The 18,476-nt window shown below is 40.3% G+C and overlaps 1 protein-coding gene across 1 annotated transcript; it reads left to right on the top strand.

The window, feature by feature from the left end:
* Positions 1–5,789: 5,789 nt before the first annotated feature.
* Positions 5,790–14,774, top strand: LOC110448409 (nucleolar protein of 40 kDa-like). The gene is made up of 8 exons (XM_021494627.1): positions 5,790–5,983; positions 8,887–8,944; positions 10,500–10,600; positions 11,687–11,766; positions 12,655–12,755; positions 13,107–13,234; positions 13,994–14,095; positions 14,490–14,774. Exons 1-8 carry the CDS (start codon positions 5,876–5,878, stop codon positions 14,550–14,552), a joined length of 741 nt encoding a protein of 246 aa, XP_021350302.1. The 5' UTR covers positions 5,790–5,875; the 3' UTR covers positions 14,553–14,774.
* The last annotated feature ends 3,702 nt before the right edge of the window (positions 14,775–18,476 follow it).

Genomic DNA, 18,476 nt, shown 5'->3' with positions numbered 1-18,476 from the left:
ATAACAAATGCAAGGTCTTTAATATTTTGTGTACATGATACCTTAAGGGTGTGGAGATTCAGATTTGTGAAAATGAAGTCCTTATAGGGATACATTGATGGGACCACACGCAGAGGTCCTAGGCCAAATTCACATTATTTCTTTCAACAACGTTTTCTAAAGAATCCTTGAGTTGATGTCTACTAAACTTGGTAGGAAGCATCATTTGGGGGTTGGCAATTCAAATTTGTTGAAATGGAGAGGCTTGAGGCTACAAAAGGGGGCGAAAGGGGTTATTTTTGGTACATCGTCAAAAATCGTCTCCTAGAGTAACACAAATGTTATGACTAACATTTTGTATACTAATTTGGGCGCACATATTGAATTAAAAATGAAATCCATTGGATCATCAATAGCGCTGTATTCTTTTCTGAGTGAACATATTGTAAAAGTATCCTCCTCGTGTTATCGGTTTCCGCGCACTTAAGAAGCAGTCGCGATTGCGTACTCATATATCGGTAGAAAACTGTTGAAATTACAAAAAAATGGTCCATTCGTTCCCCTGTAAGCGAATGTGTTAGAAGTTTACACGTTTACAGATGACAGAGCTGTGTCATCTGTAAACTTCTAACACACTCACTTTCAGGGGAACGAATGGACCAATTTTTTGTAATTTCAACAGTTTCCACCGATATGAGGACGTAATCGCGACTGCTTCCTAAGTGCGCGTAAACCGATACCACAATATCTTTACAATATATGTTCACTCAGAAAAGAATATAACAATATAATACATAATGATTGTTCGCGCATGTCCAAGCCACACCTGACGTGAACTTTTTAGACCCAACAACTTTGCTGTTTTCCCCCCCATTTTTCGGCCTACTATTAAGTATTCTTTTACGAATGAAACTACATGAATATCGCCAGCAACATCGGCGGTAATCATCAAGCAGCGTTTCCCACCCCGAACTCTTTTGTGATCGACGTGTGAATCCATTTCCTCAATGTGACGTTCGCGCGAACAATGGCGCCATTTTTAATGTTGTTCAACTATGGCAAGCCAAGTTGTAATTTATTCATGGAGCAATGTTGATCCAGTACTTAACCAAATTATATAAGATATCTCATATATTATATAAGATATCTTATAAATTATATAAGATATCTTATAAACATATAAGATATCTTGTTTTAAGTTTATGAAATATCTTATATCTTTTATAAGATATCTTATATTCTTTATAAGATATCTTGAAGGTATATAAGATATCTCATTTATTATATAAGATATCTTATAAAGTATATAAGATATCTCATAAAGTATATAAGATATCTCATAAAATTAAAGAAGATATCTTATATAATTTGGTTAAGTACTGGATCAACATTGCTCCATACATAAATGACAACTTGGCTTGCCATATTCAACCATCCATTGCAGTATGTTACGTACGCGTGTACGGGTCGAGCGAGGCCAGTGTTATAGGGATTGCCCTGTACACAATTGGCCTTTAACTCAACCCTTACTGACATTACATTTTAATTATAAAGTGTCCACCAAGACAACTGACCGTCTGACACCAACATAATTGACGTTGTGAGTAGAATAGACGAAGTATGGCTAAAAAAATTGCTTTACGATGTACGTATTGATCATTCATATTAGTGTTGTTTCCTGTGTACTGGGGAGAGAACCCAACAATCTGCCTGATCACCGACGTCTCGTTAGGGCTGATATTAGGCCATCCGTCGGCCTCCATCTCCGTGATAACCCCAGTACCAGCATGCCTCTCCAATCTAACCCAGAGAGGATTTAACATCAATCTACTACTGGCTCAGGGACATAAAACACAGGTCAGGGTATCACATCACAGACCCCCGCAGATATCTACGACTGTTATTGTTGGTATGCGCGGACACATTGAACCAAACCCTGTTCCCTACAAGCCAAAGTACCCATGTCAAGTATGTGATTTATATAAGCTGTTAAATAGGGCCAAAAGGACTGGCGTGTGACAATTGTGAGCATTGGTATTACTCCTCCTGTATGGCAGTGTCTAACAGCGAGTTTGATGTGACACCAACAGTGTGGCCATGTATGAACTGTCAGTCAATGAACCACTCAATAGTCTACAGCTCCATCATCACCAACCTAAGTGACAACTCATTTAACAGCCTCAATAGTAATAGCGTGCTTAACATGACATCTCCAACATCTGGAAATTTCTCCCTTCAATCATCGATAGCCACCTCATCACCAAGGCTACAAAAACATTCAGGCCCTCCCAATATAAAAAGTCTGCGTACAATTGTCGTTAACTTCCAGAGTATAAAAACAAAAAAAAACACAAGTGCAGGTAATGATTGACAATTGTGATCCTGACATCATCATCGACACAGAGACCTGGCTTCAAAACGGGGTGAGTTTTTCAGAGGTTATACCAAGGACATACTCGACCTATAGAAGGGACAGAACATCAGACTGTCACGGAGGTGTTGTAAATGCCATCAAGGGGAATCTCATAAGCTCCCTCGTATACACCAGCAAATCATCTGAACTCATAAGTGTTAAAATAACTACATCAAAGAGTCAATCCCTCATAGCCACTCCATATTATAGAGCTCCAGATAAAATAACAACACATACCGAGGAAGTGGTCAACGAAATTATGTCACTCAGAGATCAACACCCGAATAGTCAGTTCTGGCTAGGTGGTGACTTCAACCTACCTGACATCAACTGGTCAACCCTCCCAGTCAGGGGAACCAGTACCCAAGGAATATGAACAATATTTACTTGGACATGACTACCACATATTCGATAGAGCGAATGGTGAATATTCCAACGCGTAAAGATCTCATCCTGGACCTGTTTTTGACCAGCAATCCATCGCTAATGGTGAAATGTAAGACCATTCCAGGAATCGGCGATCATAACATAGTACTGAGGTAGGGTTTGTAGATACCCTCCTTTTGACCATTTTCCCTAGTTTCAACGAGATGTGGACATTCTTTCGCCACGGTCTCGCAACCATCCAGGGAGGTAACATCCCAAACAAGCCGTCAAGATCATGCTTCACGAACCCCTGTATGAATACAGAGGCAAATAGACTACTGCGTCGAGCCTACAGGAAAGCGAAGGCTACGAAACGGGAGAGAGATCAGACTCGATACAAGACCTTCAAGGCAGAAGCCCAGCGCAAAACCCGCAAGGCTCATGACAATCGCGGACATCATCAGTCCTGACTGTCAGCAAAACCCCAAAAAATTCTGGGGCTCACCAAAAGCCGGAGGCAGGAGTCGACAGGAGTGTCTCCACTCCGTAACTCTGATGGACTGCTGTATAGTGATCCCAAGACCATAGCCGAGATATTCAGTCGATATTCACAGAGGAGGACACCATAAACTTACCATACTTGAGAGACAGCTCAACATCATCCATGCCAGATATACAAATTACCACCTGAGGAGCTGAGAAGCAGCTGAAGGGACTTAAGCCTCACAAAGTTGCTGGACCAGCCGGTATACCCACTAGACTCCTGAAGGAAATAGCCACTAAACTTGCTCCAGCCCCAGGAGAATCTACCAGTGTTCCCTGTACAGTTCGACTGTGTTGTACGACCGGAGGATGGCCCACATGATCCCTATCTTTAAGGAGGGGGATCGTTTCAATGCTGTCATCTATAGTTCGTTCCATACTGATGGAATACGTCCTCCATAGATCAGTCAACACCTTGACCAACACAACATACTGAGAGATGAACAGCATCGTTTTCGGAGGAAGAGACCTTGTGAAACCCAACTCATCCAGACCATACATACGCTTGCCAGAGGCTAGCTTATATGGAGGAAAACAGATCGACATGGTTTTACTTGATTTCTCCAAAGCATTGACAAAGTACCCCATCAGAGACTGCTACAGGGGCTACTCAATTATGGGATCCGGAACAACACCCTCGGATGGTTCAAAGACTTTTGAACAGCAGGAAACAACTCGTTACTATCAAAGGAAGCAACTCATCCGGGGCCGAGGTACGGTCTGGAGTCCCCTAAGGGACGTTGGTCGGGCAGTTCCTATTCCTGCTGTACACTAACGACTTATCAAACCGTGGGAAGTCGGATATGCTGCTCTTTGCAGATGACTGCATAGTCTTTCGCATCACCAACACCATCAAGAACAGCCTTTCCCTCCAGGAGGACTTTCAGCGGTTACAGCAATAGGAAGATGTGTGGCAGATGAAATTCAATGCTGAGAAATGCGTCGCCATGCATATTACCAGGAAGAAGAAGCAATTAAAGACTAATTACTCCATGGACACCAGCTGCAGGTTGTAAAATCCGCCAAATACATGTACCTGGGAGTAACGCTGAGTCAAGACAAGTACATTTACCACGCTTGTACACTCGGGATAAACTATGCGTTCACAGTATTGGACCCACACCAGAGGAACAACATCGAAAGCATTGAGGGAGTCAAGAGACGCGCGGCGAGGACTACAGATCAAGGGATCCTGGAAGCATGCTCGCCATCCTACAGAAGTTTTGGATGGGATACACTGCAGCAGAGGAGAGCGAAAGCGAGATTAGTCATGTTCCACAATATCATCAACAAAATGGTGGACGTTGACCCTGGGCAACACATTAATCCTATAGCTAACTCCAGAACAAGAGGTGCGAGTACCAACTATAGACAGATCCCAGCAAAGCTTGATCTGTACCAGTAGAGTTTCCTACCAAGACATATATTACCCTATGGAATAGCCTACCTAACAACATCAATGAGGAAGAGGAACTCCCGATCTTTAGGTCACTTATTACCAACATGGATCTGCTGGGAAGAAAGCCCTGAGATCCTTGGCTACTGGATTTTAGCTCACCTGGCCCAAAGGGTCATAGGAGCTTTTGCCGTACTATGGCGTCCGTCCGTCGTCAGTCCATCTTTTTCTTTTGATCGATTTCTGCTTAAGAACTGAAGGACCTATAGGGTCATACGATTTGGCTAGCAGGTACATGTGATGGAGTGCTATAAAGTTTTCTAACTAAATTGACCTTGGTCTAGTTTCAAGGTCACAGGGGTCAAATATGTTAAAAACGTCAAATAACAGTAATGTGGTCAAAAGTCAACTTTAAGTGCTAGTTGGGGGGTCAAAGGTCAACAGGGGTTAAAAGCTCTAATAATCTTCTCACGTTCCACTACTAAGGCACAGGGTCATACTATTTGGCCAGTATGTATACCTGGGATGGAGTGCTATAAAGTTTTCTCGTTAAAATGACATTGACTTAGTTTCAAGGTCACAGGGTTCATATATGTTAAAAACGTCAAACCACAATATCATTAGAACCATTTGGACTAGAGTCATTATACTTGGGTCCAGCAGTGTGAATCGTTTTCTTTATTACAGAAATGAGGTCAAAGCTCAGCTTTAAGTGCTAGCCGGAGTTAAAGGTTAATGTGGGTCAAAAGCGTTAAAACTAAAATTTCAAATTTCAAAAAACAATATCTTAAGAACCGTTTAAGAGATGTTAAAATGTCTAGTGTTGTAATTACCTTTGGTTTGAACTTACCTATATATATGGCATGATCAGTTTCATGTAACAAAAGAAACAGGTGAGCGATACAGGCCCTCTGGGTCTCTTGTTATATTATATCTTAAATTACAAAAATATTAATGATTTTAACTGGTGGCTTGGGCTCGCTCGCAGTATGTCGCTAGAATAACACACTCCACACGGAGTTAATCATTTTGGTCCTTTTGGCTTCATAACGGTTGGACCCGTTGGGTAAATAGGATCCATTTGTACCGAGGTGTTCCGAATGTATCCACGACTTGAATCGTGTAGTGGACGTTTAATGGTTTTATTGAGTTACTGTTCATCACTAGCGTAATCTAAGATGTCTAAACGTCATTCGACCGACGGGGAGGAGAGAGGTCGTAGTGACCGCTACAAATTCTTCAAAAACGAGTCACTACCTAATCTATACTTTGTGTTCCAGGGAGAGGTAATTATATAACTCCAACATACAAATCAAACTGAAAGTAGCTTATATAGACATGCAGGTAGCATGCAATGGTTTAGAGTTTATTGAGTAGTATTCTGTTGGTTTATTAAGGCATGCCAACTTAGAAGAAATTCTCTTATTGATCGATATTGAGACGTGAAACCTTACTATACATAAATCGGTTTTGGATTATGAACTTTTCCTTTTTCTTGGGCCACAGGTATTGGCCTTGTCTGTTCATACAACCATAATAAAAACCTCCCTACCCCTTTTTCTGGGTGTATTGACAGACTAGGCTAGTATCTGTATGCTTTGGCCAGGTAACCAGATATTTAACCAGACAGATGAGTTTTGCAGCGGGCTTTCATCGATATTTCATCCTGAGGGTTTCATTATATCTTTTCTCACACCCTTCACAGGTGTGTCTCCTGTTTTAGCAAGGAAAGATCAGCTTATCACCCCTAAGGGGGAGAAAGCCTCGTGCAGATTAGCACATGTTCAATCGTGACGTCATTTAAATGTGTCACCGGTAATTGTGACGGCATCAAAAGTGCATGACATACCCAACAAGTGTTTTTGTTTACAAACATGGCAGATCAACTACTGTCGTTGGAGTTGTGACTGAAATAGTAGGATGGGAGAAAAATAATCATCCCCTACCTTGAGGGTGTAACAGAGATATTTCTCCAACCCTTGGGTGAGCTTTCTCTGTCACACCCTGAAGGGAAGGGAAGATTATATTATTCTCCCATACTTGCCAGTAAAAGACAGGTTTCAAGACCCGTGAAAAGATAAGGAAAGCTTAGACGTTAGACGTCACTCAGATTGCAATAACTTATGAATGAGATTATTGCTGCCAAAAAACGTTATAATAAAGGCAATGAAGACTTTTTCCCAACTATAGTTGGTTCTCTTCAGGAGTCGCCTTGTAGTGGCATGACCTTTAACACATGTATATGATGATTTTTGTGTGTGTTTTTCATGTCTTGGGGTAGTGATTTTTTCTTAAAGTTTCTTAAAGTTTTAGTAATTATTTTCTCATTGGGATAAACACATCCAGTTTACTGATCACTTCTATTTCCCAATTGTGTTAGGTTTCACCTAACATGGTCCATACATGTACTGAATTATGTTCAGCACTTAACATGTGCCTATTTCACATTATTACAGGATTTTTGCGTTATAGCATATTTTTTTGCGTAATTACATATATTTCTTGTTATTACATGTTTGTTTGTGTTATAACCTGTTTTTTGCATTGTTACGACTTTCCAGTATTTTTTTCTTATAAGTGACCCTAATAGGCTTTCGTAGATTTGTGATGTTAACATACTCCGTCTTTTCGTATTGCAGAGTTATCTGCTCTTGTGAGCAGGTATTGATTGTTACGTCATTTGTTTGTGAGAGTAACGTCATCAATTTTTGAGAAACGACGTAATTTTCTCACACAAACCAATGACGTAACAATCAATACCTGCTCACATTATATTAGAGAAGATTAAATCTGCAATATGCAAAGACAGAATAAGTGTTCCCCACCGGTGTGTCGGATAGAATTTTCCAGCACAAGCCAACACGGGGACAACCATTCTGGTGGGCAAGATACTGACAGCTGTCAGTTGATCATGATATACTACTCCCACCTCTCATATCACTCATACAATGTATCTCATTTAAACAACTATAACAGATATAACTGAGAAGTGCCTTCTAGCGATGATTCACTGCAGGTCGTTGACATTTTGACCATTTCATCAATCTATAAAAAATGATTTCATGAGGAGAAAATAAACCATCAAGATTCTTGTGGAAATCTGTTTTGCTTTGTCATATGTAGGCACATGCCATATGGTTCTTTAATTTGCTGACACAAGTAAAGCTGCAATGTTAAATTGGACAGCAAGTTCATTTCTTGTTGACTATATAGCTATCTCCCCTTGTTCTGAGCTGAGGATAGCCAAAATCTGATGACTAAGATTGAGTGGCCTAATTTGAGCAGAGTCATATTACTATATATTATAAACATTTGTAATAAGTGTAATTCCGTGATTTTTGCACACACACACACACACACACCAATTCTACTGATTGTAAGATTTAATGGGTAAACCTCCAAAAATAAGAATTTATTAGTATGTAAATGGACACCATATTTTTATGACATCTATTGACATTGATGAGAACACAATACCCTGAAACCCCCCACAAAAAAAGACTTTGAAAGTAACACCAGATTCCGAGGGCACAAACCATGTTTCTCCCACAACTCCTATAGCTTTCCTCACTCCCGATTCATTGGATGAACCTGCTAGGAATTGGTAAACATTTTTGGTTACCCACTAGTGGATAACAACCCTGTACGTGATTTCATTGGTCAATTTTTTACTTATGACGTCTCATAACAATGCTTCGCGACGTCATCTTCGATTGTGACGTCATGATTCACGGCAATTGTTACCCCCAATCAGAAGCCGATATAGTGTATTTTCAAGGGAAACATATGGCTTTCCAGATAAAATATGAACGTTATGGGAAAAAAAGGATCCCAAACTCGTGATGGTAGGTTTTCATGTTTATCTAACTCTTGTTAGTTAATTTTAAAATTGTAAAAGACACGAGGTTTATACAATTTGAAAATTAACTAACTCGAGTTAGATAAACATGATAACCAACCATCACTCGTTGGGGAACCTCTATTTATTTCACTCACTAACCTGTGTATTTGGGATAATTGGCTGATAATATATCAAATCAAGTGATATTTATAAATATGTATTTATATATAGTAGGAAAAATGCTGTTCTCAAAGTATGAAGACATGATATTAACAGAAAAATGACATTAAGCAAGTGAAATCTACTGTACATGTATACAAAGTGATGATGTGTTTTTGTTTGATACAGGTGGCTAGTGTGAAGTCTTATGGGGCATTTATAAAGATTCCTGATTCTAAAAAACAAGGTAAGGTATTTGATGTAATCGGTGCCCTGGATGTTTAGAATTTTGGGAAAATTTGAATGATTGCAAAACTTTCCAAAATTCTTAAAAAATATCCATGAAAGATGTGATTTCTAGTAAGTTGGTAAATTTTTGTTAAGGTGGGACTCTTTGACTGGAAAAAAATGATAGGGAGTGTTTTTATGTCTTATGATCACAGTTGGATTGAATACAGTAGATAATCATATACTACATATACATAGTGATGGAACTTCTACATCAGAGCATGCTGTTAAATTATTATGATAAAATGAAGACTACTGATTAAGTTATATCCCCATCTTTAGAATTTTAAGACTAAATGCTTGTGAAATATAATTAATATATTTTTAAAATGTGTTTAAAATGGCAAGGTCAAGAACTTAAGGGTTTGCAAGAAAGCAATATGGTTGATCAGAAACCTTAATACACATTACTTTTTGGCCTAAGCAATACTCAAGGTTTTAAAAGGGTAAGGTGAATTGGTGGTGGCATTATGGCAAAATTGAATAATTAAAAGACGGGTGTATACTTACTAGCTCTGGAAAAACACTGAAATACAATTGGTTAGTGGTATTTGACATGATGTAAACAATTATTGTAAGTCTGCAGTCAGCTTTCAATCTCAATTAAACATGGATTCTAATTGATTTTCTGAAACAAATTGGAAAGGCAGAGTGAATTGGGAAATCTTGAAGTTTTGTAATCGGTTTATTTAAACTATTAGGCTTAACAAAAATATACATCATGTAGGACACTGACATAATTATAACTAGGGTAGTTAGGTAAATCATGTAGGACACTGACAGACTTAGAACTAGGGTAGTTAGGTAAATCATGTAGGACACTGACAGACTTAGAACTAGGGTAGTTAGGTAAATCATGTAGGACACTGACAGACTTAGAACTAGGGTAGTTAGGTAAATCATGTAGGACACTGACAGACTTATAACTAGGGTAGTTAGGTAAATCATGTAGGACACTGACAGACTTAGAACTAGGGTAGTTAGGTAAATCATGTAGGACACTGACAGACTTAGAACTAGGGTAGTTAGGTAAATCATGTAGGACACTGACAGACTTATAACTAGGGTAGTTAGGTAAATCATGTAGGACACTGACAGACTTATAACTAGGGTAGTTAGGTAAATCATGTAGGACACTGACAGACTTAGAACTAGGGTAGTTAGGTAAATCATGTAGGACACTGACAGACTTATAACTAGGGTAGTTAGGTAAATCATGTAGGACACTGACAGACTTAGAACTAGGGTAGTTAGGTAAATCATGTAGGACACTGACAGACTTAGAACTAGGGTAGTTAGGTAAATCATGTAGGACACTGACAGACTTATAACTAGGGTAGTTAGGTAAATCATGTAGGACACTGACAGACTTAGAACTAGGGTAGTTAGGTAAATCATGTAGGACACTGACAGACTTAGAACTAGGGTAGTTAGGTAAACCAGAAACAGAATTTTACTTTGGCAGACCTGTTGAAGTCTTGGTGTAAAAACCACTTGATGTCAATATAATTCAGGTCTAGTACACAAATCCCAGATGTCCAAGGCCAGAGTTGATGACCCGACCGAGATGTTGAGTGTCGGAGAAAAAGTGCAGTGTAAAGTTATCTCTATCGAGGTAAGGACATGTCTAATGAAGGTAAACTTGGTAGGGCTGGACATAATCAATCAATCGTAAACAGTTAACATAATCAACCAACCATAAACAGTTAACATAATCAATCAATAATCAATCAACCATAAACAGTTAAGTCATTTTCTCCGGACTGGGGGAAATTATGATAAAGAGCAGTGTCGTAGTTAACACTTACTAAAAAAAGGAAACAACAGTCTAAAGATATCTTTCAAACAGGTTTAAAACTGTGTAAAAGTAGATGCTTGATTGATTTAAGGCGAATGACTTTGTCTAGCAGTGTTCCAGATGTAAATGGTGTTTGGAATGATATATTTTCTGTCAAAGTGTGTTACATTTTAGGATCTTATTTCACCGAGTATAAGTAACCCAAACCTTATCTTATTTCAACGAACATAAGTAACCAAAACCTTATCTCATTTCACCGAGCATAAGTAACCCAAACCTTATCTTATTTCACCGAGTATAAGTAACCCAAACCTTATCTCATTTCACCGAGCATAAGTAACCCAAACCTTATCTTATTTCACCAAGCATTACTAACCCAAATCTTATCTTATTTCACCGAGCATAAGTAACCCAAACCTTATCTTATTTCACCAAGCATAAGTAACCCAAACCTTATCTTATGTCACCGAGCATAAGTAACCCAAACCTTATCTTATTTCACCGAGCATAAGTAACCCAAACCTTATCTTATGTCACCGAGCATAAGTGACCCAAACCTTATCTTATGTCAACGAACATAAGTAACCCAAACCTTATCTCATTTCACCGAGCATAAGTGACCCAAACCTTATCTTATGTCACCGAGCATAAGTAACCCAAACGCCCTACAAAAAAATAAAAATAAAAATGAAAATAGAAAATAAAGACCATGTTCTGATTTCTGTCAGATAGGAAGGATAATAAAAATAACTTCTCTGTAAAATGTTTATTAAAAAAAGATTACACAATCATGATTTACTGATTTCTGAGGGCAGAATATATAAGATGACCTTTTCTATGGATTGTTTACCGAAAAGCTATTCTATGATATTGAAGTACACATTTACATCTTTTCATCAACAGGATGATAAGGTGTCCTTGTCTATGAAGTGTGTTAACCAGACGACTGGTCAAGATGAGGACCCTACCAATGTACAGTTAAGGTATACATTACTCATGGCCCCAATTATTTACATACCAAGTACAGGGTATGTTGTACATTTGATACACCAGGTCCTAACCATGTACATGTTAACATATGTATGTACTAGGCCCTAGCTGTAAAGATGTTAACATATATATGCATTTTCTAGGCCCTAACCATGTACATGTTAACATATGCATGTACTAAGCTCTAACTAAAAAGATGTTGATATGTATTTACTAGGCCATAATATGTTAAGGTAAGCTAGATAAACCCTACAGGCCTCAATTTTATATGTAGTGGAAATGGACTGGGTTAAACAACACTGACAAAGAAACTCAATTATTTAGATCAGCCATCTGCAATTTGGAGATCCTTGTGTAACAGGAGAAAGAGGGACACAATGGCCAGACTTGATTCAACACGGGCCCCTCCGAACTCGAGACGGACGCTCTACCAATTGAGCTACCTGGTCGCCAACAATCGACCCAGTCCAGTTCCACTACATTCCTCCCTCCTTTATCTAAGACTTTGCCACCAAAGACACAACTTTTCACAACCCCAGGATCAAGTATCACCCTGCCAAAATTCACCCAGTGTTGGCAAGCTGACAGATTTTGTAACAGGAGAAAGAAAAACGCAATGTCCAAACCGGGATTCAAAGCTGGGACCCTTTAATTTCTGGATGGATGCTCTTCCAATGCAGCTATCTGGTTGCTGACTTTTGACACTTGTATCATATCCTGGACATGTAACCAACATTTTTACATCCAATGCACAAATACTGTAAAGAAATATATTTAGGCATAAGGACCCTACTATGTACATATCCGATTTCTTTATTCATAGCCCAAAATTTAATATGTACATGTAGAGAATGTAACATGCTTCCTGTCGTACCTTTAAGCTTGGACAATCGGCAGAAGAAGCAAGGCGTGAGAGGTGGGAGACCAAAAATAGAACTCGGGGCAGTCCTGGACACCACATGTCGCAAGTGTGGAGGACATGGTACATGTGTTAATTACTCTGTGGAATTCTTTGTTTAATACTTAAAGTTTCACGTCATTCTGGTATTTATTTATTTGTTGGACTGTGTTTAACATTCAGAAAACCTTAAACATATCGTTAGATATTGTGAGATTAAAGACAGTATTGAGGTTTATAAAACTTTTCACCATTGACAAATCTTATGGCCATAAAACGTTTTAAAACTAAGCAAAATATTCTTCAGAAATTGGTACTGAATCAATACAGGGTCAAATCTGTCCTTAATATAACACTTCAATATGAATATACCATATTTCTTAGTCTTCTGTATATATATATATATAAAACTTTTTCTCGTTGTTGATATCATAGGACATTTAGCACAGGATTGTTTTCACACAAAGGGAGGTAAATCCTACGAGTTGGTCCCTGACCTGGAGGATGATGGATTTCCGGAGTTATCAGAGGAAGAGAGTTCCTCACTGAAGAAGAAAAGGAAGGTAATTTTATTTATAAACGGCTGTTATTTGTTTGATTTTGGTACCTGTTCAGGTACTCAGATGTACTTATCTGAATTTCAGTAAATCAGAGAAAATATGTTGAGTAGACGAACTGGTTGTTTATAATAATAATAAACTTTATTTATTGAGGATAAAATACATGTTTAGCCAAGGGCTAATCTTCCACATGGTCCTCTTGTTAGTGAAATACATGTGTTAGATAAAATAACATATTTACGCAATCGATATATAAATAAACATGGTAATCTTGCTAGTAAAAAACATGTGCTAGTTAAAAGTTACATATATATTGATGCAATCGACATATATAAGGTTATATCACAGTTATCTTAGTTAAGAGTATCACAGAATGCATAAAGTTTCATGCAAAGGAATTTCATCAATTAAATGGCATGTGCCTAATATACATACATGCTAATATAGTAAACAATAAAAATTGACATAGTTATATACGCTAATATAGCATAATCTAAAATATTGATATAATTTAGATAAGAAGTCTATTTAGAAAGTAACAAGTTTTGGTTACATGGAGAAACAAATTTAAATCTAAGACATTGCTAAACAGTACCAAGTAAGTTTTCGTTTGAAAGTGGTAAAATTGTCTATTTTCACATAAATGAAAATGTCCCTTGTTTCTTAGTGTGTAATTCTTTCAGTGACAAGGTGAATGTCAGGTAGGATAATTAACTGCTGTTACAGTTTTGTTGTTGTACAATGCTGATCCTGGTTTCACAGAAAGAAAAAAAGCCCAAAAAGGAGAAGAAAAAACACAAGAAGCACAAACACCAAAAACAGGCTTCATCAGAAGATAGTAGTGACGAGGAGCGGCACAGGAAGGTAGGATATAAAGGTCATATATCTTAATGTCAAGGTCATTAGTTAAGGTCATGTACCAACGCTGCTGACAATCGCAGGTGTTCTTTTTAGATAATTTTAAACCGGATGGAATTTCTAAATAAAAGTTTGGAAGAGAAACATGTCTGGATTTATCAAACAGAACTTAAAATTAAAGTCTAAAATGGTAGAAACGTTTCAAAACATGGTAATCTTGTTATTTTGCTGGAAATATTTTAGTTTGTTTTCTGTAATCTTGACTGTTCCAAAATCTGGTGATTTTTGAAACATTAGTTTCTTAAAGTGACAGTGAACGCTATTATGCTTAAGTGTTTCATAGAGAATACAAAAGTCATAAATCAGCTTTTATCTGCAAATGCTATTTTTTTAATTTCAGAAACAAAAACATAAGCATCATAAAAGCAAGAAGTATGACAGTTCAAGCAGTTCTGAGGGATAGATGTCTGGCCACCACTACATATAGTGTAACCCTGAGGGATAGATGCCTGGCCACAACTACATATAGTGTAACACTGAGGGATAGATACCTGGCCACCACTCAAACTACATATAGTGTAACAGTGTCTGATTGCGGGGATGGTCATGCTGAGGTTAGATGCCTGGCCACCACTCAAACTACTTACAGTGTAACAGTGTCTGATTGCGGGGATGGTAGAGCTGAGAGATAGATGCCTGGCCACCACTCAAACTACACATAGTGTAATAGTGTCTGATTGCGGGGATGGTAGAGCTGAGGGATAGATGTCTGGCCACCACTCAAACTACATATAGTGTAACAGTGTCTGATTGCGGCAGTGGTAGAGCTGAGGGATAGATGCCTGGCCACAACTCAAACTACTTACAGTGTAACAGTGTCTGATTGCAGCGATGGTAGAGCTGAGGGATAGATGCCTGACTACCACTAACACTACATATAGTGTAACAGTGTCTGATTGCGGTGATGGTAGAGCTGAGGATAGATGTCTGGCCACCATTAAAACTACCAGGGATTGATCTCTAGGAGATGGTAGAGCTGAGGGATAGATGTCTGGCCACCACTCAAACTACATATAGTGTAACAGTGTCTGATTGCGGCGATGGTAGAGTTGAGGGATAGATGCCTGGCCACCACTCAAACTACATATAGTGTAACAGTGTCTGATTGCGGGGATGGTAGCGCTTAGGGATAGATGTCTGGCCACCACTCAAACTACATATAGTGTAACAGTGTCTGATTGCGGGGATGGTAGAGCTGAGGATAGATGTCTGGCCACCACTCAAACTACATATAGTGTAACAGTGTCTGATTGCGGGGATGGTAGAGCTGAGGGATAGATGCCTGGCCACCACTCAAACTACATATAGTGTAACAGTGTCTGATTGCGGGGATGGTAGAGCTGAGGGATAGATGCCTGGCCACCACTCAAACTACATATAGTGTAACAGTGTCTGATTGCGGGGATGGTAGAGCTGAGGGATAGATGCCTGGCCACCACTCAAACTACATATAGTGTAACAGTGTCTGATTGCGGGGATGGTAGAGCTGAGGGATAGATGCCTGGCCACCACTCAAACTACATATAGTGTAACAGTGTCTGATTGCGGGGATGGTAGAGCTGAGGGATAGATGCCTGGCCACCACTCAAACTACATATAGTGTAACAGTGTCTGATTGCGGGGATGGTAGAGCTGAGGGATAGATGCCTGGCCACCACTCAAACTACATATAGTGTAACAGTGTCTGATTGCGGGGATGGTAGAGCTGAGGGATAGATGCCTGGCCACCACTCAAACTACATATAGTGTAACAGTGTCTGATTGCGGGGATGGTAGAGCTGAGGGATAGATGCCTGGCCACCACTCAAACTACATATAGTGTAACAGTGTCTGATTGCGGGGATGGTAGAGCTGAGGGATAGATGCCTGGCCACCACTCAAACTACATATAGTGTAACAGTGTCTGATTGCGGGGATGGTAGAGCTGAGGGATAGATGCCTGGCCACCACTCAAACTACATATAGTGTAACAGTGTCTGATTGCGGGGATGGTAGAGCTGAGGGATAGATGCCTGGCCACCACTCAAACTACATATAGTGTAACAGTGTCTAATTGCGGCAATGGTAGAGCTGAGGGATAGATGCCTGGCCACAACTCAAACTACTTACAGTGTAACAGTGTCTGATTGCGGGGATGGTAGAGCTGAGGGATAGATGCCTGGCCACCACTCAAACTACATATAGTGTAACAGTGTCTGATTGCGGGGATGGTAGAGCTGAGGGATAGATGCCTGGCCACCACTCAAACTACATATAGTGTAACAGTGTCTGATTGCGGGGATGGTAGAGCTGAGGGATAGATGCCTGGCCACCACTCAAACTACATATAGTGTAACAGTGTCTGATTGCGGGGATGGTAGAGCTGAGGGATAGATGCCTGGCCACCACTCAAACTACATATAGTGTAACAGTGTCTGATTGCGGGGATGGTAGAGCTGAGGGATAGATGCCTGGCCACCACTCAAACTACATATAGTGTAACAGTGTCTGATTGCGGGGATGGTAGAGCTGAGGGATAGATGCCTGGCCACCACTCAAACTACATATAGTGTAACAGTGTCTGATTGCGGGGATGGTAGAGCTGAGGGATAGATGCCTGGCCACCACTCAAACTACATATAGTGTAACAGTGTCTGATTGCGGGGATGGTAGAGCTGAGGGATAGATGCCTGGCCACCACTCAAACTACATATAGTGTAACAGTGTCTGATTGCGGGGATGGTAGAGCTGAGGGATAGATGCCTGGCCACCACTCAAACTACATATAGTGTAACAGTGTCTGATTGCGGGGATGGTAGAGCTGAGGGATAGATGCCTGGCCACCACTCAAACTACATATAGTGTAACAGTGTCTGATTGCGGGGATGGTAGAGCTGAGGGATAGATGCCTGGCCACCACTCAAACTACATATAGTGTAACAGTGTCTGATTGCGGGGATGGTAGAGCTGAGGGATAGATGCCTGGCCACCACTCAAACTACATATAGTGTAACAGTGTCTAATTGCGGCGATGGTAGAGCTGAGGGATAGATGCCTGGCCACCACTCAAACTACTTACAGTGTAACAGTGTCTGATTGCGGGGATGGTAGAGCTGAGGGATAGATGCCTGGCCACCACTCAAACTACATATAGTGTAACAGTGTCTGATTGCGGGGATGGTAGAGCTGAGGGATAGATGCCTGGCCACCACTCAAACTACATATAGTGTAACAGTGTCTGATTGCGGGGATGGTAGAGCTGAGGGATAGATGCCTGGCCACCACTCAAACTACATATAGTGTAACAGTGTCTGATTGCGGGGATGGTAGAGCTGAGGGATAGATGCCTGGCCACCACTCAAACTACATATAGTGTAACAGTGTCTGATTGCGGGGATGGTAGAGCTGAGGGATAGATGCCTGGCCACCACTCAAACTACATATAGTGTAACAGTGTCTGATTGCGGGGATGGTAGAGCTGAGGGATAGATGCCTGGCCACCACTCAAACTACATATAGTGTAACAGTGTCTGATTGCGGGGATGGTAGAGCTGAGGGATAGATGCCTGGCCACCACTCAAACTACATATAGTGTAACAGTGTCTGATTGCGGGGATGGTAGAGCTGAGGGATAGATGCCTGGCCACCACTCAAACTACATATAGTGTAACAGTGTCTGATTGCGGGGATGGTAGAGCTGAGGGATAGATGCCTGGCCACCACTCAAACTACATATAGTGTAACAGTGTCTGATTGCGGGGATGGTAGAGCTGAGGGATAGATGCCTGGCCACCACTCAAACTACATATAGTGTAACAGTGTCTGATTGCGGGGATGGTAGAGCTGAGGGATAGATGCCTGGCCACCACTCAAACTACATATAGTGTAACAGTGTCTGATTGCGGGGATGGTAGAGCTGAGGGATAGATGCCTGGCCACCACTCAAACTACATATAGTGTAACAGTGTCTGATTGCGGGGATGGTAGAGCTGAGGGATAGATGCCTGGCCACCACTCAAACTACATATAGTGTAACAGTGTCTGATTGCGGGGATGGTAGAGCTGAGGGATAGATGCCTGGCCACCACTCAAACTACATATAGTGTAACAGTGTCTGATTGCGGGGATGGTAGAGCTGAGGGATAGATGCCTGGCCACCACTCAAACTACATATAGTGTAACAGTGTCTGATTGCGGGGATGGTAGAGCTGAGGGATAGATGCCTGGCCACCACTCAAACTACATATAGTGTAACAGTGTCTGATTGCGGGGATGGTAGAGCTGAGGGATAGATGCCTGGCCACCACTCAAACTACATATAGTGTAACAGTGTCTGATTGCGGGGATG

The sequence above is a fragment of the Mizuhopecten yessoensis genome, unplaced genomic scaffold (assembly GCF_002113885.1).
Source record: "Mizuhopecten yessoensis strain PY_sf001 unplaced genomic scaffold, ASM211388v2 scaffold4033, whole genome shotgun sequence".
Taxonomy (NCBI): domain Eukaryota; kingdom Metazoa; phylum Mollusca; class Bivalvia; order Pectinida; family Pectinidae; genus Mizuhopecten; species Mizuhopecten yessoensis.
The sequence above is the reverse complement of the archived record's forward strand: the minus strand, read 5'-3'. Positions and strand labels throughout refer to the sequence as shown.